Source organism: Rhyacophila brunnea, unplaced genomic scaffold, assembly GCF_057557595.1.
Source record: "Rhyacophila brunnea isolate RB1 unplaced genomic scaffold, BYU_Rbru_1.0 scaffold_10, whole genome shotgun sequence".
In the NCBI taxonomy this organism is placed as follows: Eukaryota; Metazoa; Arthropoda; class Insecta; order Trichoptera; family Rhyacophilidae; genus Rhyacophila; species Rhyacophila brunnea.
This window is the reverse complement of record NW_028232752.1, coordinates 36,408,283-36,436,211: the sequence shown is the minus strand read 5'-3', so window position 1 is coordinate 36,436,211 and position 27,929 is coordinate 36,408,283. Positions and strand designations below refer to the sequence as shown.

The window sequence follows — 27,929 nt, the reverse complement described above, 5'->3', positions numbered from 1 at the left end:
AAAAATCTAATTGTTATAATGTTTCTACTGCAATTAAGTATCTGCTTACCCATTTTTATGAATTTCTTTTTTGGAGACACACACCGCAGTGTAGGAGTCTTTCAATAGACATATTTCTTTCTTCTGACAATTCAATGGATGACAGAGATCACCTGTAAATATACAAATCACATTTTTAAAAATACAAATTTATGAAAACAATCATCGTCACCGGGTGGGATTGACCCACTGCTCGTCGACAGTTTCCTCTAAGTAGCTGATTCTAACCTATTCAGCTCCAAGAATATACCACTAGATGATAGTTATTATCTAGTGTTTATCCACCTGGTAAGACATTAGCATACACTTGCATGCATTAATTTCTCTTGTAGTCCTAGTATATAATGGCTAATTATAATAAAATTAAGGTGAAGTTTAACAGATATCAGACACATCTAGTAATGGAATTACGAAACATACAATTAAATACAGCTAACCTTTGGCACAACACAATTAGAAGAAATAATATATTTAATTGTTTTGCAAAAAACAGTGGAGGTTAACTACTTTTTAACAATTTTTCATTATTTATCTCAAAAATTACTTTAAAAATATCATCATCACAATATTAAATAATGTACAGCAGTTCTATCAGATATAATATATCGATGGAATTTCAAGTTGAAATGTTTTATTTTTTTTTAAATATCAATAAAAAATACGCCAATGCTGTATTTAATTAAAAAATGGTTTTGCATGCTGGAGACAGCATATAAAACACAACACACATTAACAGTTCTCGTTTCTAATTGGAAATTCAACATTGAATAAATATTACACGCTGACTAATATACCTCAATTCTTTCATTAGAAGTGTACCCACTAATATTTTAAAAATATAATATTCTTACTATTGGGGTCATATATCCATTTTTTCTTTTCTCCAGATTTGCTAGAAATGACACGGCCCTCATCCTGGAAAACCAAAAGATATAAATATTTTAGTAGATTAAATTATCTGTTGTCTTATCAAAATAATACATAACATAAACACCCTGACATTGAATACAAATAAATACACAAGGAATTCAATTGACATTATCTTTTTTTAATTTTCCTCATTGTTGATCTCTGGTTTTTCACGAAGTAAATAAACAGTTATGACATATTATTCATAATAATTCAAGGTAAGTATATTATTATTTGTATTATAATTTTCACTTTTACATTTGGCCTAATTTACCTCATAAAGCTTCAAAATATACCCACCACCATTCAATGTTTAATAAAGTCCTTTTTATGTGATCTATTAATGAGTTACTTTAATTATTTAAAATCAATAACAAATAATTATGGTTATTTTTTCGAAATTGACCTCCCCTCCAAACATTTTTCTATGTTTTATTCAACCTGAGTTGAATAAAATAACCATATGCTATTCGGCACATACCTAACATATTAAAAGATAGCCTGACTTAGAGCCTAATTAGAATCTAGTTAGAAGTTAGAGCCCTTTTAGTTTGACATTGTGACATGTAATATTATTTTTTTACTTAAAATATCAATTTAATATTATGGACAACATAACACGAGCATGAGCGCTGTGACATACCTAGAACTGGTTTGAAGGCAGATTGAAATAGAAAGCACCCCCTCTCCTATTATATAGTATGACTTCTTGCCTTGAAAATAATATTGTTATGAATTTGAATGCATAATAACACGAAGTTCATATTATCGAATTGATTTCTTTCAATTACTTAGTTAAATGCATCCAACAAATTTTATACAAAACGAGCTGAGAAAAATATTATAGATAGGTTGGTAATTATTAATCGTAAAATATTACATTTTGTTGGTTATACACATTGATGAATAATTATATATCAATGGTTATACCCTTATAATAATAGTTATCAAAACGATTGTAAGAAAACTTGGTAAATATGCTGCAGACATTTTATAACTTTCTTTTTAGACCAAACCAAACCTAATCTATCCTAACCAAACCAAACCTACCCCAACCTAATATAATCCTAGTTTGTGATAATGATGCATCAAAATGTATGAAAATTTCAAGTTTTAAATTGGATCGAAAAGCATCTGCGTGGACAGAAAAAGGTAGGTACTTATTTAATATAATAAAATTATTGTCTACATGGAATAAACTGTTTCAGTTAAAAAAATATATAAAGCTCATGCGGGCATCTGCGGCACAATTACTGAAAAAAACATTAGTTTAAATTATATCTATAACAATTTATATAAATGCACAATACGGCGAATTTTTATATTAGAGATTTATATTAAGATTCCACATAACCAGGATCCTCAAAGTAAAAGTCTTCGTCATTCAATCTTTAATTTTCCAATAAATTCAAAATTTTTGTCATATTCTTGTAATGCAAAAATTGCTTGTGACACCACTTTCGTACAATATCATTATTCATAGGTACCTACTAACAGTGTATAAGATCTTGTCTAATCGCAGATTGAAGGGGATATGTTTTCTATTTATAAGATCAAAAAATTGTTGCCCCATTCTTGTAAATCAATAGGAAAAATCTCGTTCAACGTTATGGGGGCTCTTAATTACGTTACGCATTGAGTCTCTTCGGGCCTCAATCATACGATAATAGCATACTATAAACATAAACAATAATCAATATACCAACCTATGATAAAACCCGTACTTGTAAAAAAATCTGCGCTCGGCCCTGAAACCATATCGTGTGTAATATTGGAAAATTGGAAAATATGTGAGCAAATTTCTTATGAGTTTCCTTGAAAACTGGGTAGGTAGTGTAGTGATATTAATTAATTGAACTGGCGTATGTGGTAGAGCTCTATTATAATGGTTTTGAAATAAATGTATTTTTATTTATTCTAATTTAATTGAGTCATTTACGTTTATAAACTAAACTAAACCCGAAACGACTGTCAACGTAAATGACTCAATTTCAGTAGGTAAAATAAACAAAAATAATTTTAATTCAAAACCATTAAGTACATACTTATTGATATTTATTTATTTATTATTTGAACTTGGTTAATTCGATATTTATATATCCATACGCAACCCTAAAATATTTTGAGAACGTTATAAGAATAATAAATAAATTAGCATTAAAAACAGCACTGAATATGCTAGAACTGGATGGAATTATTGCAAATGTATCAACAGATACAGGTTATATAGTGCCTACCTATCACTGGCGAAGGGTGGAGGTAGGCTATGCTGATCTGATATAAATAGCGCATACTAAACTTTATCAGTCAAACGTATTTTTTTTCATTGACCTAAGTCCTAAGACTACAGTGTATAGTGTTTTGTCATTTAAAAAATCAATTAAGCCCTGCCTAATCCAAGCCATATTGCATAATAGTCAAACATATTCGTTTATCTATAAAATATCTCAAATTCTGTCATTAAGCCATCTACCATTTTATATATTATTTTATAGATAGAAGAATATTTTGTATTGATTACGATTTGGTTGAAGCAGGGCTTCATTGAATTTTAAAAACTAACCAGAACCATCTGCAAATTGTATTATTCGTTCAATGAAAACAAATAAGTACGATTGACCAAGTTTAGTGTACACTATTAATGTCGAATCTTAACAGCCTACTGCCCGTGAAAATAGATAAACCTTACTAAAATAATTGAATAATGACTATTGCTGTTGATTCATATCGTTGAAAACTTATATAACTCATAAGTATATAAGGTAGTGTGTATTATGTTATGACTTATGACATTCATACCTACATTGTTTTGTAAAAAAATATAATATATATTACCTATCATTGACATGAGGATAAACATAATAATATGACCGAATGTCTAGCCGCTAGCGTTTCTCTTTGAAAGAGATATTCAATTTCAATAACCGGAAGGCTAGCTATCTAACGTAGAATTAATATTATATCTTAGTAAAGTATTGGTTTTTACTTATATTTTTATGATTTTTTTCCTTGTGTAGCAAGATATCAAATATTATTTTATCAACAAAAAAGATTATAATACAATATTATTTTTATAAATCTCATAATGTTCCGACGACCAAAACAATCTCGATTTTACTTCAATTATGATTCACGTGCAATAAACACTACACTAAACGATTAAACCGACACCATAGCCAGCTCAATTCTATAGTCGCTATAAAAAGCCTGTTATTGTTGTTTTCCGCTATAGTTAACGCTAGGTGTTATTGTGCCTATGCCAACCCGAGCGAAAGCACGGAGCTTTAATGAATGCTTCGTTGGCGTGCGTTGTAGCAAAATCGTACCAAATGTCACGTCAGTTGACCTACAAATTGTAATACACCCCCCTAATACGAAAAAGTATAATTACATCTAGCTAAACGATGCAGGTAACCTTTCAACGGCGTAATCAATAGTTCTGCTAACACTCAACCACCTTGCCCACAACTTAGGTACCATACCTTACGTATTCTAAAACAAAATAATTATAAAAAGAAACCCAAACTAGTATATTGTTAACTATTTTTATATCGTACCGTTGGTTACCTATAATGACATATAGAATATTTAGTTAGAAAAATAGTAATACTGTGCCAAACTGATTTAATAATAATCACTGTATTTATATACAATCGTATCCGTTAGGGAATGGGACAAATGGACGCCAGACAATTGGACGCCGCACTGTCGTAGACACGTATACAAAACGTAGACGAGGAATTTTAATCAGTTTCTATCTACTACTTCGTAGTTTTAATTCATTTTACTCTTATTGTTTTTTTTTATTGCGGATTGAGAATTACCATGCCTAAGGCTTTATATAAAATAAAAAAACTCTTTTTTCGTTGGAACTTAAACATATGCACGATTAAATCATTATTTACGTGTGTAAAAGTACGTATAAGTACCCAACGTCTATTTAATTTCGAATTGCGTGGCGTCCAGTTGTCCCGGCGCCAAATCGTCCTAGACCCTATCGTATCTTCTAACGGAGTAGCCATGGCCTCAATGAACCCCCGTATCATTAGAGCCGCCTATGAGACGTGGTAGATTACCCCGCTGACGAGGATTTGATTGGGAAATAAATCCCATTAATGCATAATAAATAATAATCACGTAGATTAATCTTATTTCTTTCCATTCGCGATCAAAAATACTCCATTACAGCACCTCTCTTTAATTATTTATTAACTCTCTTCTCGCGACCCATTCTTGTAATAATAGTTTTCGTTATGGTACCTACCATCAACACTATTTACCTCTCGGGCCTCAGAATGGCTTGATTCGCTAGAAGGAAGAAGGACACACGGTGGAAACCCAAAAATCTACTACGATAAAAAACAACCGTGAAAGCCTCAAACTTATAACATTATAGAAAGGGTATTGCTTCCTAAATCTGCTTAGGGGCAGCAGTTTTCCTAGGGACGTCACTATACATACGCGAAGAAAATATTCTATATTACACATAACATATATAAGTAGGTACATATTAATTATAGTACCTACCTACTTAACAGTTGAAACCAGTGCGTAAATCACTGATAATTTTAATAGAAATATTAATTAACGTAAAAACAGGCCAACCGCATACCTCTTCAAATCTTTCGCGTACCGTAGTTTGGGAAACACTGGATCAGGAATAGAGTGAAGTCACGATGCATTGTTAGTTCACCAAAAAAACAATCCTGCGATTCTAGTCGGCCTAGGATTATTTGTTATATCAATGTTACACGTCGTAGAACAAAATATTTGCAAATATGTACCTAACTATTATGCGAAAATTGAGAAAATTCATCAATGAATCAATAACAGAGCACGAAAAATAAATTTATAAACCTGATATTTTAAACACTCATTGGATGGGATGTTATCATGAGTTTCCACCCCAAACACGCTGTATAATGCAAAAGATAGGGTTTTCCAAAAAGGTACAGATAGGTAGGTACTTTATCTTTTCGAGTGGTAATTTTGTAGTAGACACGGGTTCATAAAAAATAAATAATGCCGGTATTATGGAAGGTGGGAAGTGTAATAAGGTTAGGGTTATTGTTAAAAGGGATGTAGTTAGTGAAAAAAATATCTCGAATAACCATATTGAGGTCAAAGTTAAATTTTATATGATATTGGAAAGTGAACATTTATGAAATTATACAGCTAGATATTTTTTTACACATATCATCATCAGGGGCGCGACAACCCGGTGTGGGTCCTGGCCTCCTCCAACAGCTCCTTCCACCTGTCCCTATCCAGTGTGGCCGCTTTCCAATTTGGTACCCCCAGAATACGGCAGTCACTGGCAGCTCCATCTAACCAGCGAATATTTGGCCTCCCTCTTCTTCTATGTCCTATTGGATTGCTGGACATCACTCTCTTTGCTGGTTTATTGCCATTCATACGGTGCACATGACCTAGCCATCGCAGTCTCCCAATCTTAATTGATTGAACTGCGCTGCAAACTTCGTACAGCCCGTAGAGCTCAGCGTTATATCTTCTCCTCCAATTGGTACCATCCCTGATCGGTCCATAAATATATACGGCGGACAATTTTTCTTTCAAATATGTTCAGGGCTCGTTAATTTCGCAGAGTTAATGTCCAGGTTTCCGATGCGTAGGTGAGCACTGGCTTTACAAGTGTCTTGTAAAGAGTGATTTTAGTTCGGCGAGATAGTAAGCGGGACTTAAAATGTCTCAACAGACCAAAGTAGCATTTATTCGCAGACATGATTCTCTTGTTGATTTCTTATGTAATATCATTATGTCGAGTTACAAGAGATCCAAGGTATATGAAACTGTAGACCGTATCAAACTTGTATGCACCAATATCTAACTTTGGTGCGACTTCTCGTGGTGTGACATAGACAGGCATGTATTTAGTTTTTGCTTCGTTTATTTGTAAACCCATTCTTTTGGCAGAGGCTTCTAGTGCTGTGAATGCCTTTTTTAGCGCCAATTCTGATATGGCAATGATGTCGATATCATCGGCATACGTTTTTTTTTACACACAGCTTACTGCAATTCCTAATAATCTAATCTAAATTGATATAATTTTACATTCGTAAAAAAAAATTTAAGCCTGAAATGCGCACGGGTCTTCTTCGAAATTCCATTTTTTTTAAATCGATGACAGATGTACAAAACAAATGAAACTGGCGTTGCTGTTATTCACATTCCGTAATAAAAAATAGTTGTTAATTAAATTATGCCTGAATGTTATATATTGTGGTGGTTCTTTAAATAACATTTTGTAAATTATGAAAAAGATTTATTAGAAGTTTAAGTATAGAAGACTTAAATGACTTAAAAGACTAAACTTCTAAATAGGTAAGTACTGAAAGTAATTCACTGATCGTCGAGATTTTAAAAAACTGCCGGTGTCCAGTAACATATTATTTTGTTTTAAATATAAGTACTTATCTAATCAGGTAAACAGAAATCCTATATTATGATAATCTCATATTGTTTATATATATTTTTTAGAATTATTAATAACCATGTCCTTTTTTATACGAGGTGGTTGTTAGTAATTTTGAACAATCACAAACGCCCAGGCTTTGAGAAAATCACATAAATATTGTGTCCTTACGGGGAACTCTCGGGTGGAAGGCCAGCGCCTTACGCACTGCACCACGAGATCCGCTATATTGTTTATAATTAAGGGCATGCACACATGTATAACTCAGAATACATTTAAGACTAATGTCTAAAATTAATTAGGTACATACCTAACAAACACAATTATTTGATATTAATTATTTATAAACAGGTAGGTATATAATTAATAATTAATGGGTTTCAAAATGTGCAAGTAGGTATATTTCCTAATTAATTTTCAGATTGTTTTCTGTGTTAACCAAAATGAAATAAGTTTGTTATCTGAAATATAAAATAACGACAAGTTTATCTATTAATCATAATATTATATTGAATTCAGATCATCTGATAATTACTTTTTCCAATATTTATTTTTAATTGAGAATGTAACATCACAATAATGATAAATAATAACATATTTATAGGACATAACATACAAATAACCAACTAGGACTTATTAGTTCTAGTGGTGAAAATAATACAAAGAGGGGAGAATCGTAATAAACGAACGCAATTATTAAAGTAGCCCAGAGAGAATGTGCTGCGGATATTGGATATTTATATGGCGAAGAGAAGGAATAAGAAATAACACAGACACTGCTATTGTAGGTATTGGAACCTACGAACAGCTTTGGATATTAACTGGGTAAAAACTGAATGGATTTAGAAGTTACCGGATAGTAAAAATTTCCATTTCAAGATCTGAAGTCATTATTCATTCATATATCCAATTATTTTTAATTAGGTTGGAAAAATATTATATTAATGGACATATCTACATAATTTTGAAAACACTTCTGAGAAAATAGGATATTATAACCAACAGAAAACATCTTTTTGAAAAAACCTGTATCTCTCGGGTATCGCGCCCACGCACATAGACCACTATGCTAAAGAAGCCATACTTTTGGCTACTATTGGCGATCGGCTTTTATATTTTTAAATCAAAGAAGGTATTACTTTAATTACTAACCGACGTCACGGATCACTCCAAGATTTTTTGTTATAACTTACTTAGATTCGCAAGATTTAAGAATGTTACATTCTTAAATCTTGTGAATTATTAATTGAATAAAAAAAAATGGTTAATTAAAATATTAATCTAAAAAGCCTGTTCTACAGCGTTTTCAAAAATATGTAAGTAAACAATGTAGACAGGTAATAGTTAAGAAATTAAGATTCAACATCTGAAATATTGTTGTTGAGGTTTTTCATAATATTACAATATAATTATAATGTTCAAATGTCGTATATAATTATATTGTATACTTATATATATATATTTAATGTTCAAATATTTAAATCGTGCGTAAAATATAATGTCGGTTAGTAGGTATTATTCGATATCAAATTTATAACCGAAAAACCAGCATGTTGAAGGATTTTCATTACTTACGTATGGTTTATTGAATTATTTAGTTTCAATTCGAGCTACGTAAAATCACATTGCGTCAATCGCGGAATTTTGTAAGGAAATATCACGTCATTTTATTCTACCACAGTATCGATGATATTCATTCTCTATTAACTTTGACAATTAATTATTTTTTTGAAATATATAATAATATGTACTTACTGTGAACAAACTTTTCGAGCAAAAATCTGTTTAAAAAGTGGGTTTTAAAATCTTGAGTGGGTACGAATACCTACTAAACATAATACATACATTTTTTTAAGATCAATATTCTGCCAAATTGAGTTAAAACTTTGATAAAAATATTACATAGGTCGACAACCTCATAAAACCAATCACCTGCCTGGGATTAATTATTATTTTAATTATATACACGCATATCTGGGTTGGTTTTCTATTAAACTGTACAATTTCATTATGCATTGCTAAATTCTAATAGAAAAATAAATATTTCCTACAAATAACAACGTTTTAATATTGCAATGTGAATTTATGCAAAAATTTTAGACGCTATTATCTTAGAAGGTGTTTTTCTAGTTATTTTCGTATTACATTATTAAACGTATCGATTTACTTGGAGGAATTTCATTTCTTAATTAAAATATTTATCGGCAAGCTGAAATATGTCGTATATTTTATAGATGCTCGGATAGTCATGGTAATTTATCATTGTCATACCTTCTGAAGCTAGCTTTAGTTTTAGACCAGTGATGACCAACCAGCAGCACGTAAGGACCCCAGAATGATTTTCGGCGATCCAATGAAGATTTTTTTTTAATAATAATATCTCAAAGAATACATAAGATTTTATTGGAAAAACATACTTAATTCAAAATACCTTATAAATAGGTATATCTACGTATTAAGTAATACATAAAAACTTGTTTTGAAAAAATATCGGTGCCGGGCAGAACGAAGACTTTACTGTTTTGCAAAATAATTGGTTTCAATAATTATGTGGAAAATATATTATATGTCGGTTTATAAATGCGGCTCCAAGATGTCTTCGCGAAAATAAAGGTTCCTCATTGCTGGTTTGGTCAATGGACTGAATCTCGGCGACGCTCGTCAATTTTTTAAGTGTAAGAAAACCATAGAACATATGAAATTATATTAAGAGAATTAAAAATCGACAAGAGCCAAAGATACCTCTGGAGCTGCAATTGGTTATAGAGGAAGATTACCGAGAACGTATCCATATATATAAATATCAGAATCAACCTTGAACTTCCAAGCCTGGCTGCGCCAGCGAGTCCTATTTTTCATTTGACATAACATCACAAATTTGACGTTCACACAATAAAGGCTGCCTGACTTCGTTCATTATTTTAACAGACAAAAATAATACTATATTAAATACAATCAGTAACTCGTTATTTGTCTAAACTTCATTTGTGTTACTTTACTTTACTTATAATTTAATTAATTATTCTCACTAGCAACTGAGCGTATTTAGGTATATTATGAACCAATCAAATCAAGCATTAGCACGATTGAGCTGGTAACTGAATCGTTACGTGTGATTGCTGTTTAAAGTCGACGATTGCTCACGGAGGTCGTTGAATCTGGTTGATGACCGGAATCAATGAACAAAAAGATCATTTTATTTATAAAATAAAACTATGTCACCATTTTCGTCCATAAGCGGAGCATGTGGACCTTCAAACAGTTATATTAACAGACTGTTTACGAGAAATTACGAGAAACGAGAAAAGTTACCAGCCTTTCAAATAGCTCTTTGAAGTCTTGCAATAAATAGGTATAACATATTTTGTAAAAACGTGCAATTCGAGGGCTTAGTGTCAAACAACACTATCTACAAAAGTGCAACTTTACAGGAGAGCCAAAAATCGTTATTTTAGATTCTTGTAAAGGTTCAAATAGACTATATGACGATCGGGCACATATATGCTAAGAGCGTTTTAGTGTCTAATGCTTCAAATACACTCTATGACGATTCGTCATATATATGTCGAAAAACCCGTTTCTTATGTTGGCGTCCTGTGTCATAGGGTGTCACAGAGTGTAAATACGATGTCATAGCTGTCATACAATATGTATGTATAAATGTCGGAATGGCATAGATTTTATCATAGACACTAAATCGCTCTTAGCATATATGTGCCCGATCGTCATATAGTCTATTTGAACCTTATGATCAAATCTATGCCATTCCGATATTTATACATACATATTGTATGACAGCTATGACATCGTATTTACACTCTGTGACACCCTGTGACACAGGACGCCAACATAAGAAACGGGTTTTTCGACATATATATGACCGATCGTCATAGAGTGTATTTGAAGCATAACTCAACAAGGGAAATGTTTATTTAAAACCTAATGTTAATATTTTATAATTTATTGTGTATTGTACATTTATCTTGCTTATGATGATGTTAAAATTTATAGGGATAGTTTTTTAAAAAATATGAAAACAAGGGTAACTTATGTAGTTAGCGTTAAACTTTACTGACGATTAATTAAGAAATTAGAAAAGATTGACATAACGTTGTTTGACTATCATGTAGCCGTAAATGTAAAATAACGTTATCAAAAAAAAAAACACTTTTTTGTAGATAACGTTGTCTGACTTTAAGCACTCAAATTGTTGCCATACGCAGAATTTGAATCCGCACCCACCGGCTTCAGAAACGGGTGCTCTGTCAACAGTGTCAACTAATCCGCACTGACTATTATTGTTTATAAAAGGTGTAAACGTTACGTTTAATAAGTCCGAGATCAAGATAAGACCCTGAAAAATTAGTTAAATAGGTAATACGAGGTTTCGAAAAGCCAGTTTTTCTATGCTAAGTTGTTCCACAAGTCGTAAATAACATGAATTTTATCGAAGTGAAGCGCTGCTGTGGAGGCGCCATAAATAAAAGTTTCGGAAAGTTAAGCCTACCTACAACGGGCCATCGAAAACCTTGATGGAGATATGATTTTAATGCCCTAAATGGCCTAAATCAATAAAGAGAAAAATATGGACACAGGTACCTATGCGGCAAACACGAGTATGGCAGAATTATAAAACTGAGGTATTTTCTGGTATAAGTATTATACATCTAACATCATAATGAGTTCTATAGTAAAGGCGATAAAGGCTCTATATTTTAGCGACCATTTCCCCCTAAAATAATTATAGAAACCATTGCAATAATTGATTAACACTAAATTAATCGACGTGCAAACTAAAATAACAAATACATTTATGAAGTATAAAATATATTTCACATTAGATAGGTAATCAATCAGTAGATCAGTGTCTGTAAAGCTGTGTGCAGCGGCATACTAGAATGCCAGAGGTTCCAAGTGTCTGTGAATCTGTAGTTTTTGCCGTTTAAGTTGTTTTCTTTATATTCTAGATACCTACCTACTTGACTTTAAAATATATAAGTGGATCATTAATCCTTTCGCAAGGTGAGACAGTACAAACCTGACATAAATATCATCATCATCAGGGGCGCGACAACCCGGTGTGGGTCTTGGCCTCCTCCAACAGCTCCCTCCACCTGTCCCTATCCAGTGTGGCCGCTATCCAATTCGGTACCCCCAGAATACGGCAGTCACTGGCAGCTCCATCCAACCAGCGAATCTTTGGCCTGCCTCTTCTTCTACGCCCTATTGGATTGCTAGACATCACTCTCTTTGCCAGTGCATTGTCATTCGTACAGTGCACGTGATCTAGCCATCGCAGTCTCCCAATCTTAATAGATTGAACTGCGCTGCAATCTTCGTACAGTCCGTAGAGCTCAGCATTACACCTTCTCCTCCAATTGGTGCCGTCCCTGATCGGTCCATATATACGGCGGAGAATTTTTCTTTCAAAAATGTTCAGAGCTCGTTCATTTCGCAGAGTTAATGTCCAGGTTTCCGATGCGTAGGTGAGCACGGGCTTTACAAGTGTCTTGTAAAGAGTGCTTTTAGTTCGGCGAGATAGTATGCGGGACTTAAAATGTCTCAACAGACCAAAGTAGAATTTATTCGCAGACATGAGTCTCTTGTTGATTTCTTCTGTAATATCATCATGTCGAGTTACATGAGAACCAAGGTATATGAAACTGTCGACTGTATCAAGCTTGTATGCACCAATATCTAACTTTTGAGCGCCTTCTCGTGGTGTGACATAGACAGGCATGTATTTAGTTTTTGCCTCGTTTATTTGTAAGCCCATTCTTTTAACAGAGGCTTCTAGTGCTGTGAATGCCTTTTTCAGCGCCAATTATGATATGGCAATGATGTCGATATCATCGGCATACGCCAGCAGCTGCACAGGCTTAGTAAATATCGTGCTGCTGCCACGGGCATCAATCTTTGAATCCCGTATCGCCTTGTCGAGTGCAATATTGAAAGGAAAGCATGCCAGAGCGTCACCTTGTCTGAGGCCATTCAGTGATATAAATGGCACGGATATTTCCGCTTGAAGCTTCACCCGGCATTCACTGACATAAATATAGCAATATTATTTCATTTTAACGTAAACTAAGATTTATTTACTCATAACTATTAATTCGACGAAACAAATTCCTCTTATCCAATTTGCCGCCAGTTAAAAGGTTTGGCAGGATACAGCAGAACAGTACATGGTACAACCACTACCTATTCCTCGGTAGAGCACGTTGGTGTTATTCAGAGTGTTTGGGACAGAGCATGGACCCAATAGGTTAAGCAAGTGGCTAACATCCATTTCTCGTAAAAAAAACTATTAGGAAATCTCTTCATGAAGAAGATATCCACATATTATGAATGTAGAGAAAAAAAGTGGTATAGCTCGTACGATTAATCGCGACGTTCGGGTGATTTCGGAAACGAAGGTGTTTTTTGCCACCGATCGTTGATTTTATCTAAACCATAATTAATTGTTAAGGTACATAAGAGTGCGGGTAGGTAAGTCTAACTGATTTCAGTATTTTTTTCTACCCCCGCTTATCCGCCGCAGCCTAAAAGTAGTTACTCTATCTACGAGTACTAACGTAACTTTTTGAACAGTGTTACGCCTCTTAATTTGTTGCATGAACAACGCGGGGAAGTTAGTAATCATATTATCACAGAGTAAAGTAAAAGGTAGATACCTATATCCTCATATAAGCGGAATGTTTAATGTCACATTTTCAGTTAACGGCTGGTCATATGGCCTATATTATGATATATGATATAAAATCCAATCAACCTTAAAAAATAAATAAATTCGAAATAAATTTGTTATTTTGTATAAATTTTACAGAGTTGGTTTTATCGCAATTAACTGATTTTCACACACAGATCACTGTGAGTACGTTACTGTTTCACGTAGGTAGGTATTGTTTTTCGTATTGCGTGACAGGTTTGACGGTCCCCTTACGAAATGTACTGTTGAAAATTACAGTTAGCTATAGATACAAATGTTGAAAACTAAAATCTGTTTAAGAATACCGTGCTTGAAGAAAACCCGTAACTGTTTTCAGTATATCGAAAAAATCATGATCAATATCATATTTGTATGGAACCTACACAGATGTTTATTATAAATATTAAACTACTAGACCACAAAATGTAATATTATACGGAATATGCACGTAAGCATATTATACGATATCGCTAACTATTTCCCATATGTATAAATTATCTATCACCAGTTTACTAATGTAGGTTATACCTACAGCAGTTGACGACAGTATATTATATATTTTGATATATCCAATCAATAACGACATTAAAGTAACCACCACCCAGTCGATAGAGCTCGTTAAACTAACATCATGAAATAGATATCGTCACCCTACTTAGTTCGAACTTAATGTAAGGCGTGATTAATTGTTTCCGAATTAATCGAGATTCGCTTGAATCCAAATAGGTAGGTAGTGTAAACTGAGCTTATTCCGTGATACCAAGTTTTTTTAGGGTTTTCAATAGAATTAATGTACTTTTTTGTACATCTTTGATAACAAGGATATTATGACACAGATAACTTCAAATGTCTTTAGCAACAGTATTATTGAGATATGAAAATGGCTGCAAATATTGAGCTTACACCGTGATATGAGCTAAGTCTTGTGATAGTATGGCCCTAACACGTGATAGGGAATTTGTATGAGTTTTAACACAAAAAGTGAAGAAGAAAAAAATAATAACAATAATAAAACATATCGAAACTCTAATGATGAAAATTATGCGAACTATATTATTTTTGATGCCAAGAAAAAATCAATGAAAATAAATATTTATTTTTATTTCGATTTTTTTACGAAAATCTCACTATTTTCGGTTCATTATGAATTATTTTGATTTCAATTTATTGATAAAGCAATAATATTATCCACCGCTGTATATTCTAAAATTAATATACCTATCGATTATTTAATTTAATAGTTTTTCTACTATCCAGTAAGGTTATAAAAATAAATGAATTTTATATTTTTTAATTTTAAAACTAGGTATTTTTATATTATTTTATTGGCAAGCTCGTATAGTTTATAAAAAAAAATATTTGTTTGATGGACACAAATAAACATAGTGATCAACCTAACCACGTGATACCCAAATTACGAAATAACTAACATAAAATTGCTAAGAAACTTGTCACCGTAGTTAAGTTTCTTTTATTTTGTTAACTGTCAATTCATGGTGGAACTGCATTGTATTGTTGTTTCATTTAATAAAACGCATTTTTTTGTAGTAAGTACTTATTCCATTTTTAATCAATAAAGTAGGACCGGTTTCGTCCACCTCAGAGGGACATTTTCAACTGTTGAAGTTGAAAATGTCCCTCTGAGGCGGACGAAACCGGTCCTAATTTATTGATTAAAAGTGGAATAAGAACTACAAAAAAATGCGTTTTATTAAATTAAACAACAATACCGTAGTTAAGCTTCTGCAGATCATAATAATAAATAAATAAGTATTTTTTGTTTAAATATATGCTATACCTACAATTACTTAGCTTCATTTGAGAATAAATTTGATTTGAAATATTTGAAAATTAATTTTAAACATTCGATTGTTAAAATATCGCATGATATAAGACTTAGAATATTGTACCATTAATAAGATTATTTATTTCTGTAACGGATTCTTTAAATAGAAATATTGTGACTTCCTTCGTTATGCTTTTATATGAAAAAATCTAACTATCACATAGAAAGCTCAGTTTACTCTACGAGTATATGCGATTTCGGTAATGCAAAGGGGGATGAATTCGGATCCGGAACCCCCCACCCCCCACAGGAACTAAAAAAAATACAAATTATTTAGGTGTATGGAATATTATTTCTTCGCCAGAACCTCGTGACCTGGATGATTTGGATGTTAAATAGTCTTCTTAACGGGTTGCCCCCAATCCTCTGGGCGTTATACATACTCGCTCAATGGAAATCCTCGGTACCTTCTCATGAATTAATGCAACCATTTGAGGAGTCCAATGTTTGCTTATTCTCACGCCGCATGTCCAAGAAACAAGACCGCGCGGACGACACAAACGGATAGTAACAATCCCAATAATTATGACCGTTAGACCACGTGCAATGGATAACCACTTGTGGATGCATGGTGTCTCAAAACTCGTAGGTGAGCACGCGTAATTATAACTGCAGACTGGTGTTCATCGCTAGACCCAAAGTCTGTCTGGGTATGAGGAATGTATCCGAAATAGTTCAGCGACGAGAAGCTATAAATAGTAGACGGAGTAAATGCGGAAGTCAGTGGCACCTCCTAAATTTTGTATCAGCTGATGGTTTAGGAAAACCTGCTTCTATAGAGACAAACTCTAAACAATATGAAAACGAGATAAAATCAATAAATTACTCACACATTCTCCATACAAAAATAGCACAATATTGTGTCAAGCTGGAACTTGCTTGGGTAAGAAGGAATTATAATCAAAGAAACCACAAAAGGTTCCATATAAGAAGGTTGGTATATTCGCACTTAAAATTATTCAATGAAACAAAATAACTCTTTATTTTAATATTAAAATTTTTCGGGAAATTCCCAACACAACATTATTCATTAAATGTAATGAATAAATCAATGCTACATATTTTTTGGAAATCGGTATTACCACCAGTTTTGTGGGAAGGACTAGTCTGACTTTGAGAGCTGATGAATAACTGGAATGTATGTTATTTATAAATAACACAGATAGTTAATATATTTGATTTGAGAATTTTTACAATTCAATTTGAAACAAGAAAGAGCGAATCAATATGTCAAGCAATCTGGGATCTGATTTTGATAGCTGAACAGTGGACCACTCGTTGCTTGTGCAAAAAGATATGCTCAGGCTTTATTAATCTAAAGATGGCGCTGCTGGACCTGATGGATAAAAATATAGCGAGCTTATTGAAGAGTGACCAAAAGTACATACCTACATTTGTGATAACTTTGCAATTCCTTCCTACCAATTCCTTGAGGCAAGGTAGAAACGGGGTGATGATATGTGGCTACCACAAGTTCCCTGGTGGCTACACTGATTGACGCCTTTTTAAGCCTTATTCTCTAAATAAATTATGGATACGATAGTATTACTGCTTTATTCGTAATATTAATAAGTTTTGAAGTGGACATGTATTATATTATTTGGTTATTAATTCAAAGTAAATAGGTACTAAGTACACAACTATGCTGAGAATAAAATAATGTTCCGATTTGACGTACCGACCGGTTGACCCACCCCTAAATCCGAATCATGTAGGTACACGTACCTATAGGATGAAGGTCCTTACAATACTATATTAATCGCGTACAATCTATTTGATTAATTGTCATTTTCTCTATTGTTTGGACATATAAAGATGCCTACAAATATGTGAATTATATTTATATTAATACTTGTAATAGGAGCCTATGAAATATTTAACATTTGGCGGGCATTGAGTACCTAGAACAATTTTTTTTTTATGGAATTAACTGTTTTTTCCCCTTTAATTAATTAATTATATTACTTAATTGAAATGAATCCCAATCCACATAGTTTATTAATGATCATGACCGGTTTCGTCCACTTCAATTGGACATTGTCAACTGATACAAAATATATAATAATATGACAGATAAACAAAATTTAAAGACAAAAATTATTTATTGATGAAATGGACAATCGGTAAATAAATAATAAAAAAATCTGTTCAAAATTAAATTTACCTACTTAGATTTTCAGAATACATTAAAATAATCCACGTAGATATCCACCTAAGCTGAGTCAAATGAATATTATTATTTTAATAGGTAGGTAATGCAAGTTATGAGAAATTCAATCGATCATCTTCAATAATTATAAACCTTAAAAAAACATATTAATAATAATTGGAACTAAATACAGATACCGACCTACACAATTAATCTAGATATAGGTAGTTAACTAGTTTACCATGGCATGATCCTCTAACTAACAACCGAGGTTAATAAATTAACGATGTAAGTATATTTTTGTCGCAGATATTGTTTTTCTATTATTATTAATTTACAATGGGAAAAGATGGTGGAATAATATACTTACTTATATCTTTAAGATTTTCACGATTCACTATAGATTATTTCAACATAAATGACTAAAAACATATTTTAATTGGAGTCATACCTATAAGCTAATGAAAATAGTTTTTTTAGATTTCTGGAATTGACACAAAAACAACAGCTGTTTACTAGAACGCGATAAATAAATTTAGCTACTTTTTTCATGCAAAACTTGTGATAGGTATATATTACAGCATGTATAGTTTGTCAATGCATAGTCAAAAACAAATGTTGAATCTTCTTAGAGATGAAGCCTTCTGTGACTTTCCTATAGAATCGCTGAAGTAAGTTCTAGTGTGACGTACCTAATTGCCACAATTGTATTGTTGAATAATAAAATTAAATTTAAAAAAATGAATAATTAATACTATCACCTATCTAATCAGGCTTTGTAGGAAAATTAGTGGTCCCTTTTTCACCACTTTTACATTGAGTGATTTGGTTTCGTCATTCTAAAAAGATCCATTGTTTTAAAAAATTGCATATTTATTTTGGATAGGTGAAGTTGCGTTGAAATTTGTACCCAATTTTCATATAATTGTCTCACAAGCCGATCGATTTATTTGTAGTGAGATTACAAATAAAGTTAAAACAGCGCTGATCCAAGGTAACATGACAATTATTCACGAATTTCATGTTATCTTTACAATAACATCAACAACAATTATTCAAACAAATATTATGTAAGTCTCTACCTATAACAATTTACTATGTTCCCTCGATATTATCAATGGTTTATTTCATAGTTTTTCTATCAATTTTTGGTGAAAATACTTAGCTAAGTAGAACCGGACATCGTTGAAGCGAAGGAGGCTTCTGATTCGTGAGAAAGTTCTTAAAAATACCAGCATCTTTTGCGGCCTGGAGGCGGGGGTCTCCAAATATGTCAAAAAATACGGTAAAATAATGCATATATAAAGGATTCTTACGTACCTATGTAGTTTTACACTAACTTCAAGAAAACTATCTTAAATACAATACGTACAAAACACTGTTATACAAAAAGATGAATTTATATTATAATATAATATTACATATTAAGTATAATATAATATATCCTTAATAACTGGTTGGATGGAAGCAATAATATCGTAAGTATGTTGTTTATAAAAAATATAAGTACCTAGATTCTAAGATCTTTTTTCTGCACAAGAATATTTATAGATTTTACCTATAATCAATAATTAGATAGCTATCAACCAAAAAAATATTTATTTTCTAGCGCCTGTGAAAAAAATGTTTTGTTTTTTTTTTGTCGAGAGAAAAAGAGATATAAAATAATACATCATACATTCTTGCTGCCCGCGGCAATGCTGCGCCCAGCCCAGGTAAAAAAATACAATGAACACCGTCTCGCATTACGGACAAACTAAAAAATACCCACATGTATGGCTTCGGTCAAACGAAAACAATTTATTCCAACGCCTTGAGATGACCCTCCTAAATGTCCACGATTGTATATTATCATTCCCAGTCTAATATCAAATCATATCACACCCCTTAACTGTTTTGCAAGGGTGGCTGGACCGTATACGAATCGATATATTGTCAAATATTTTAGTGTAGAACAATCAAATAATGCTGTTGCAATATTATAATAATTAAGGTAGTGGGCTGTGGAAATATAAGAAAAGATATCGCTTACGCCTTACCTCGTCGGCGAACTCGAAGTCGCCATCGAATTTCCGTTTCTTTTTGGCGTCAATAGCAGACACTGCTATCAGACCTATTACAAATAGAGTCCATAGGAACTTCATTTTATTCACTCAATTATTCACCATCGACTAAAAAGCCTCGTCGCGAATTATTTGTCCGTGAAATTGGATGTTATTTTTTTTGTATATAAAACGGGCGATCGAGAGTAGACTGGCGCCGCGGCCGCTGGTCCTATGTATATTGTATTGTACGGATGCATAAAGCAAAGCCGAAGCGACACCGACATAGGAGTTCGGCTCGTGGAGGTGGAATATTGTAGGTATAAGGCAGCGGCGCAATCTGTATACGCGCGGATGTGTACGGAGGTTCCTAAGTATGCTGCAATCGATGAAGGATTCTTGCGCATGTCTCTAAACGGGAGATTAGTCACGGCAGAAAAGAATGGGTTACTCGTCCGAGCTCATTTTATAATAATTATGTCAATGGTACAACTTTACATAATTTCGCCGCATCGATACTTATGGAATTCCAATGAGAATACCATTTTACCGAAAACTATTACAAAAAATACCCTACCTAAAAAACACATCAGCGTATAGAGTAGTACTTATTAGATTGTTTATTTTTCATACACGCTTCATGGAAAATTCGTTTTCCCAGACATGTAATTGAAAACTACGATCGATCGAACAGAACATTTATTACATAGGTACCTATAACGAGCATTATTTTGGCATACGTCCACGAGTACAACCATTGCATATTTTCCGCCGTAGGTATAGGTAGGTACGTAGCGTAGCAAATTTTACAACTTTTTAAAACTAAAAAAATGTTTAGGTAAGTAGTATAGAAACACAAAAAACATAGTTTAACGTTTTTAGTACCTAGGTACCCAATAAAATTGTATTGAACTAGGTACCAAATTCAAACTTTCGAATTCTTATAAGTTATAAGATAGACACAGTTTTTGTAGAAAATATTAAATTTGAAATAATAATAAATGTAGGTGGGTATAGGTATTTTTACTACTACCCATTACTGAGATCGAAGACTTAAGTGATTTTAGGGACATTGTATCTACGTAATAACTTCCTATGATAATATTGTTGCGAATTTCCAATAAAGGTTTAAAACAAAATAACTACGGGCATAAAAATTTTACGGCTTTCAGTTCTCGTGGAAGCTTATAAAAGCTCCCTCACTACTTTGAGTCTCATATTAATGTAGTGGAGTAAGAAAGCGGGACATTTTCCGCGGCATCCTGTATTTATTGAAAATGGCTTTTTTTAATAGATGTATTTTATGAGCCCAATTGCGACAATGGCGTGCGCAGAATTTTACCAAAATTTTATATTAAATTTATAAATAAGTATCTATATTTCGCAATAGATAGCGATAAAGTATTACATTGGATATTGTATATTTTCCCAAAATTTTAGTATTGCATATTAGTTATGTAAATACAATATATTATTACTTATAGGTGTTTCATTGACATGTTTTCAATCATTTATTAAATAAAAGTGCAGATAATTTTACTTTGCGAGGATTGTTTGTTAAACATACACTCATGCTGCTATTCAGTAGGTGAGGTCATGGCCCCCACAAGGGGGGGGGGGGCTGACAGGGCTCCAGCCTGGGGGGCTGGGGTTAGGGGGCCCAGCGTGGCGGGTTGACCAGTTATGAGATCAAGATACACCATAAATTTGTTATATTATAAAAAAAGTTATAGTCTAAGGCTGGGTCCCTATTTAACTTGATAAAGATTTAACATTTGAAAAAATGTGTTGTTCAATGCAATTTGTCGTGATATGATGATTGATATACTTAGTTAAATGAAGATTCATGTAGGTATATAATTTTATATTATAATTATTTTTGGTGTTTCCTGAATAATAAAAATGGCTATTTATCCAATATCGAAGAATCGCATGTTGGTTGGCTACCAGAAAAGGGGGTCGCGACCAGTGGATCATGATATGATGCCGAGTTCTGGCAACCCAATAATGCAATAGGATTTATTTAAATATATAGAAAATCGCTAAAATATACGGAATACTATTTGAGGAATACTACTGTAGAACATCACACTGCTCTTAACCTTGTCGATAGGTAGTGGGGCAGCCAAACATCTTGGCCTAGGTGCCCGCTTCAGGATGTGGGGGCCATGGGTGAGGTGAGTGTGGTGAAAGGGCAGAACATTACAAATACCCATGCCCTGGATAAAAATACCCTATGGTTTTTTTTTTAAATCAATCCATGAATTTTACCCGCCCGACGGGATTCGAATAGAGATTTATTGGTCATAAACCCATTATGCTAATTTGTGCTGCAAATTTATTTACTACGTGTATCAGTGAAATACTATCCTTTATGCGCCTATCCCTTATAGGTATCAGCGGAGGCGAATCATTGGCACGCGAAAGAATCTTAGATTTTACAAAAGAATATTGACTATTTTTCATCACTCCATCACGCACTTGAGGCACACACGCATTACAAAATTGCACTTGAGGTGACGGGACGGTCGTAAACGGATGTAATTCGCCTGTCATTAGTTTTCTCACCAGCACGGTATTTTTGGGTGGTTATACCTTCTACTTATAAATTTAGAAATGTCGTAGGTATTTATTGCGGTTTTTCTAATTTTCTGATTGTATAAGAACAAACATCGCATTTAATTGTGGTTTTACCAATATGTGTCATATTATTGCATATTAAGAACAAATATCGCATTCAAAATATCACTTTATTTTATGAAGACGACAAGGTGGAGATGAAAATATATATTTCCGAAAATTTATAGTACTTAATCAATTATTACGACTAATAAGCACATAGGTTTCCTAATTTATAGTTTACCCCCAATATTAACCATTTGCACGCCATGCATTGGGTACTACGAATATTTTGGCACGGAAACATAAAAAGGTTCGCATTCGCTGCCATATATCGTGTTGTACAATTCTTCAAATAATACAAGAATGAAAACGAAAGGAGAATTGTTTTGGGCTGTGAGCCAGGTAAAATGGCACAAGGACAATAAAGATAAAGTAAAGAATTCACAGGAATACACAAATGGCATCAGCTTACATAACTTGCAGATGATAGAGATAAATGGAGATAACTAATTCAGGATTCGGCAATATAATAGGTAGATAATATTATTTTCCAGAGTGATCACGCCATGAAGTTGACAAGCAGGAATGATTTTTTTTCTTTATTTAGCTTCAAAAGCTTCTAATCTAAGATCACTGAGCCATACTTTTAATTTGTTGTTAGGTAGAATTGTGTCAGATTCTTCTTGCGATGTAGGCGACTCATTTAGGTGTTGGTTTCGTTACTTTAAAATGACACTAACACCGCTCCAAAGTGATTTCGTCGTAGCCGCAATGCCCGAAGAATTTGTCCTTTCTCTACCTACCAATGTATTACAATTTCTTTCGTATTGATTTTGGTTAGAAATTCTGTTGTTTTGTTTTTATATTATAATCCTTTCTAGTACCTACCCATCTGCCTAATTCACTATCTATTTTACTTTTGTTCCGACCATGTCCGATCCTAATAGGATCATATGGGCCTCCACAGAGTAGAGGTTTTGTATTAACAGATTTTGTTTTTTTTACGAGAAATGGATGTCAGCCACTTGCTCAACCTATTAGGTCCATACCCTGACACACACAAATTGAAAAACAATATGTGTACTTGCCAGACCCAGGATTCGAACCTGGGACCCACGGCTTTATAGTCCAACGCTTATGCCGCGCGGCCACCGTGGGCGTTAAATAATAAATAAAAATATTTAATAATATTTAAAAAAATATCTATTCAAATATCTAAAACTACAATGATAATTATTTAGATCCACTGTAATGAATGAAAATTACGTAAGTACATAATAATATATTCTATTCTACCAAAAGTAAAACGCATAATGGGTTACAAATTATGCTTCGACACCCACGGTGGCCGCGCGGCATAAGCGTTGGACTATCACGCCGTGGGTCTCAGGTTCGAATCCTGGGTCTGGCAAGTACACATATTGTTTTTCAATTTGTGTGTGTCAGGGTATGGACCTAATAGGTTGAGCAAGTGGCTGACATCCGTTTCTCGTAAAAAACAAAATCTGTCAATACAAACCTCCACTCTGTGGAGGCCCATATGATCCTATCAGGATCGGACATGGTCGAAAAAAAAAACTTGTTATTATTTAATTGTTTCAAAATCTAATAAATAATGATCAGACCATTTTAGTTCTGAAAGACCCAAAAATTCGATCTAAATTGACTGGCCACTTATTTCCACCCACAAAAATTGTTGTTGACATAAAAGTTCTCTTCCCGGCTGTCATATAAATTGACACCATCAATTACCTGGGATCAAAGAATTATTCCAAAATTAACCGTGCCAAAATGCCATGTCCAGAGACCTACTTTACTCATTTGCCTGATGAAAATTAATAATCTATGACAGTGCTGCTCAAACTTTCGTATACAAGTGACCCATTTAGCTAGAACTACTTCGCTATACAGAGATAGCACCCTGCGACCTTTGTCACGCGGTCTCATAACATAGAGAACGATAAAAAAATAGAGTAAAAATATAAATAAGTATTTGTAATAAAATGAAATGAAAGTTAAATTAGGCATAGATTGTTTGTAACATAAATAGGTAGGTATCAATAATATTGTTGAATTTTTTTTTCACTGTGCAACCATTAAGAATATAATCGTCAAACAATAATAATGTCTTAATTAAGCATTTCTTTTATTCAACGAATAATTCACAAGATTTAAGATACACCATTCTAATTATTGAACATACATAATTCTGAAAACACTCGTGAGAAAATATAGCCTATAGAAAAAATCTTTTCGAAAAAAGTAAGACACAATTTGGAGAGCGCTAATGAGCAGGTATTAAAAAGGCCAATAGTTAAAATCTGTCGCAATTAAGCATGGCAGTCGTAACATAGTGGTAATGCACAGGGCACAATATCCAAGAGACGCGTGTTCGATCCTGCCGGGTGTCTTACTTTTTTCGAAAAAGATTTTTCTATTGGCATATGATCCTATTAGGATCGGACATGGTCGGAAAAAAATATTTTCTCATGAGTGTTTTCAGAATTATATAATATGTTCAATAATGTATTAGTTGTATGAGACCAGTCGAGTGAAATTTCTATTGTAGGAAATAAATACACATTCAAATTTAGAATACTGTCCCGTCGACTTGGGAAACAACCACAGTACTTACTCCCTCAAGTCTCAAAAGTGACAAGATTCAGTTACCGATTCTATCATATCATTATTTGGTAAGATTTATTAATAATTTTGAGTGAATCAAGATTCAAGACTCAAGCTGGTGAATGAAAAAAGTGTTCATTGTACAGACCAAAACTATTGCTAAAATTCATAGTCAGTTTAGCTTGATAATAAGACTGGACAAGATAAAAATGGGGTAACTATTGATGGACAATTGACTGTTCACGGATTGTGCAGATCTGATTACTGTGAGTACCAACTCTCGGATCACCATTTGAACAGCACTAGCCTGTGGCACGAAGCAATGGAAAATAATTTGTAATGAATAAATAGATAACATTCAAATTTGACTGTAAAATAGTAAATTTTACTGTAACTAAAATGTGTGCCCATTTGACTAAAGTATAAAATCAGATTTAAAAAATTATCCAATTTTTTAAATGTTGTTTATGATGCAGGTATTTATTATTTTGAACACATGTTCAATAATCAGTTATCACCAGATGATTGAGAAATAGGTATTTTATTAAGTTTTGGAACATACAACATGCTAGCGCACCCCTTTAGAAACACGTTTTACCAGATGTATCCTACCCCACTTTTGAAGATGATACTTGAAGTACTGAGGATTAAACAAGTACAATAATTGGAATACAATTAAAAATGAGTAAGGAGCTGTTTTTACATATCCACGTATAGTAAAACCTCGTTAAAATGAATTCCATGGGATCGAAAATCGAAAAAAAATTAAAATTACGAAATGTATGGGGGAAAAATATAAAAAAATGAAAAAATTTTTTTTTTTTTTTTATTTTCATTAATTTCTTTTCTGAACATAGATTTGCATACCGAATTGGGTCATAAAATGTCAGGATTATTTTTATTACCATCATAAAATAAGTAATTTTTGATGTTTTAAGGAAAGTCTGTTACAATTTTCAATGACTGTCCCATGAAAACTTTATTACGATTTATTGAATATTTTTATATGCCAGGGACTCTGAAATCATTTCGAATTACGAAATTCGAATTAAAGGTATGGTTTTATATGAAAATAATGTTCAAGGGACTTTTTTTTTCGGGAAAATTTCGAATTACGGCGAATTTCGAATTATGAGTGTTCTTACTAACGAGGTTTTACTGTACACATTTATGCTTGTAACAGGATGCAAACTTGTAACTGCTTTGTACGTAGTGATTTAAGCATTTTACTTCCAATCCCACGGACATATTGTATAAGATGTCATTATTATTTTCAAGACAACTATATAAATCAAATGTTATCGCTCGACTTGTCCTCCTTTCAACAATAAAAACATAAATGAACCAATATTTTCTTGTAATATAGTAATAGAAGATCATTTGAGAATGAGACCTCACTTATAAAAAATCGAAAACTGGTATCTCCCTATGTAAAATTTACAATTGCATATTTAACTATGAAGTGGATTTACTCAACTAGGTTACCGTTGAACTAATTGTTATGAATCACTTTATGTTCTGAGAAGCAAATTGAATCTCTTGCCTTCTGTCAGATGAGAAACCTATTTATAGTTCTTATGACCTGCCAATTTTCTTTCAAATTCAGATGTGTATAAGGAAGTTTATTTCACGTCATATCAATGACATCTATGTGCAATATTATTATTTTTCAGATTTTCAAAATTATAGTAAATCCATCAAAATTATAATACAAAAATGCAAAATGATATTATTACAGCATATTTATTTTACTATCTTACGATGGACCAAATTTCAGATTTAAGAGATAACTAAACAAATTTAACTGCTTATCACTATATCTATCTGTACCAATGCTTGGGAAGCACTGCCTCACTAGATTCAGGTGTTTGAATGATTACATCATATAAATTTGTTCAAGTAAATTTACCTATTCCAAATTAGCAAACTTCAGAGCGTAAGTAATTTTGTCAGATAATACTACCATTTTTAAAATTAGTACGGTTTCCATGTAAGTAGGTATTATTCTTGAATAGTCTCAGAGTGAGGAGAGAAATCATTTCGTCTCATTCTATACTTAACAAAGTTGCTTATCCCATTTCTCGTAAAAACAAAATCTGTCAATACAAACCTCCACTCTGTGGAGGCCCATATGATCCTATTAGGATCGGACATGATCGGAAGAAAGAATTTTTGTAGTCTTGACAATGGTGTAACAACCGAAATAGCTTGTATTGACTTTTAAACACACAGCAAAATTTAATATACTTAATTTATATTATCATTTTGTAAAATGGTATTCTACCATGTAAATGTTGACTCAATTATGTATGTAATACATTTTTTCAATGTTTATTGAGTAGGTCAGTTACCAACAGTGACGAAATATTATTATAGACCTACCCCCACAGGGTGGAGGTATTTCCATTTACAGGTTAATGTTCTGGATTCAAATGAATAAATGTGTTGACCTGACCGCCGATCAGCTTTTGATCTAATTTAATTCCTGAACATACATAATTTTGAAAACACTTCTGAGAAAATATTATATTATAACCAATAGAAAAAATCTTTTT

At 32.8% G+C, this 27,929-nt stretch overlaps 1 protein-coding gene across 1 annotated transcript in view; it reads right to left on the bottom strand.

The window, feature by feature from the left end:
- Positions 1–20,370, bottom strand: part of Cow (Proteoglycan Cow) — a 38,004-nt gene extending 17,634 nt beyond the window's left edge. The window contains exons 1-3 of the mRNA XM_085953967.1: positions 20,125–20,370; positions 891–954; positions 50–152 (exon numbers count right to left, since the gene is read on the bottom strand). Of these exons, the coding sequence (XP_085810093.1) occupies positions 50–152; positions 891–954; positions 20,125–20,229 (272 nt within the window). The 5' untranslated portion in view covers positions 20,230–20,370. The remainder of the gene's footprint in view (positions 1–49; positions 153–890; positions 955–20,124) is intronic.
- Between the last annotated feature and the right edge of the window lie 7,559 nt (positions 20,371–27,929).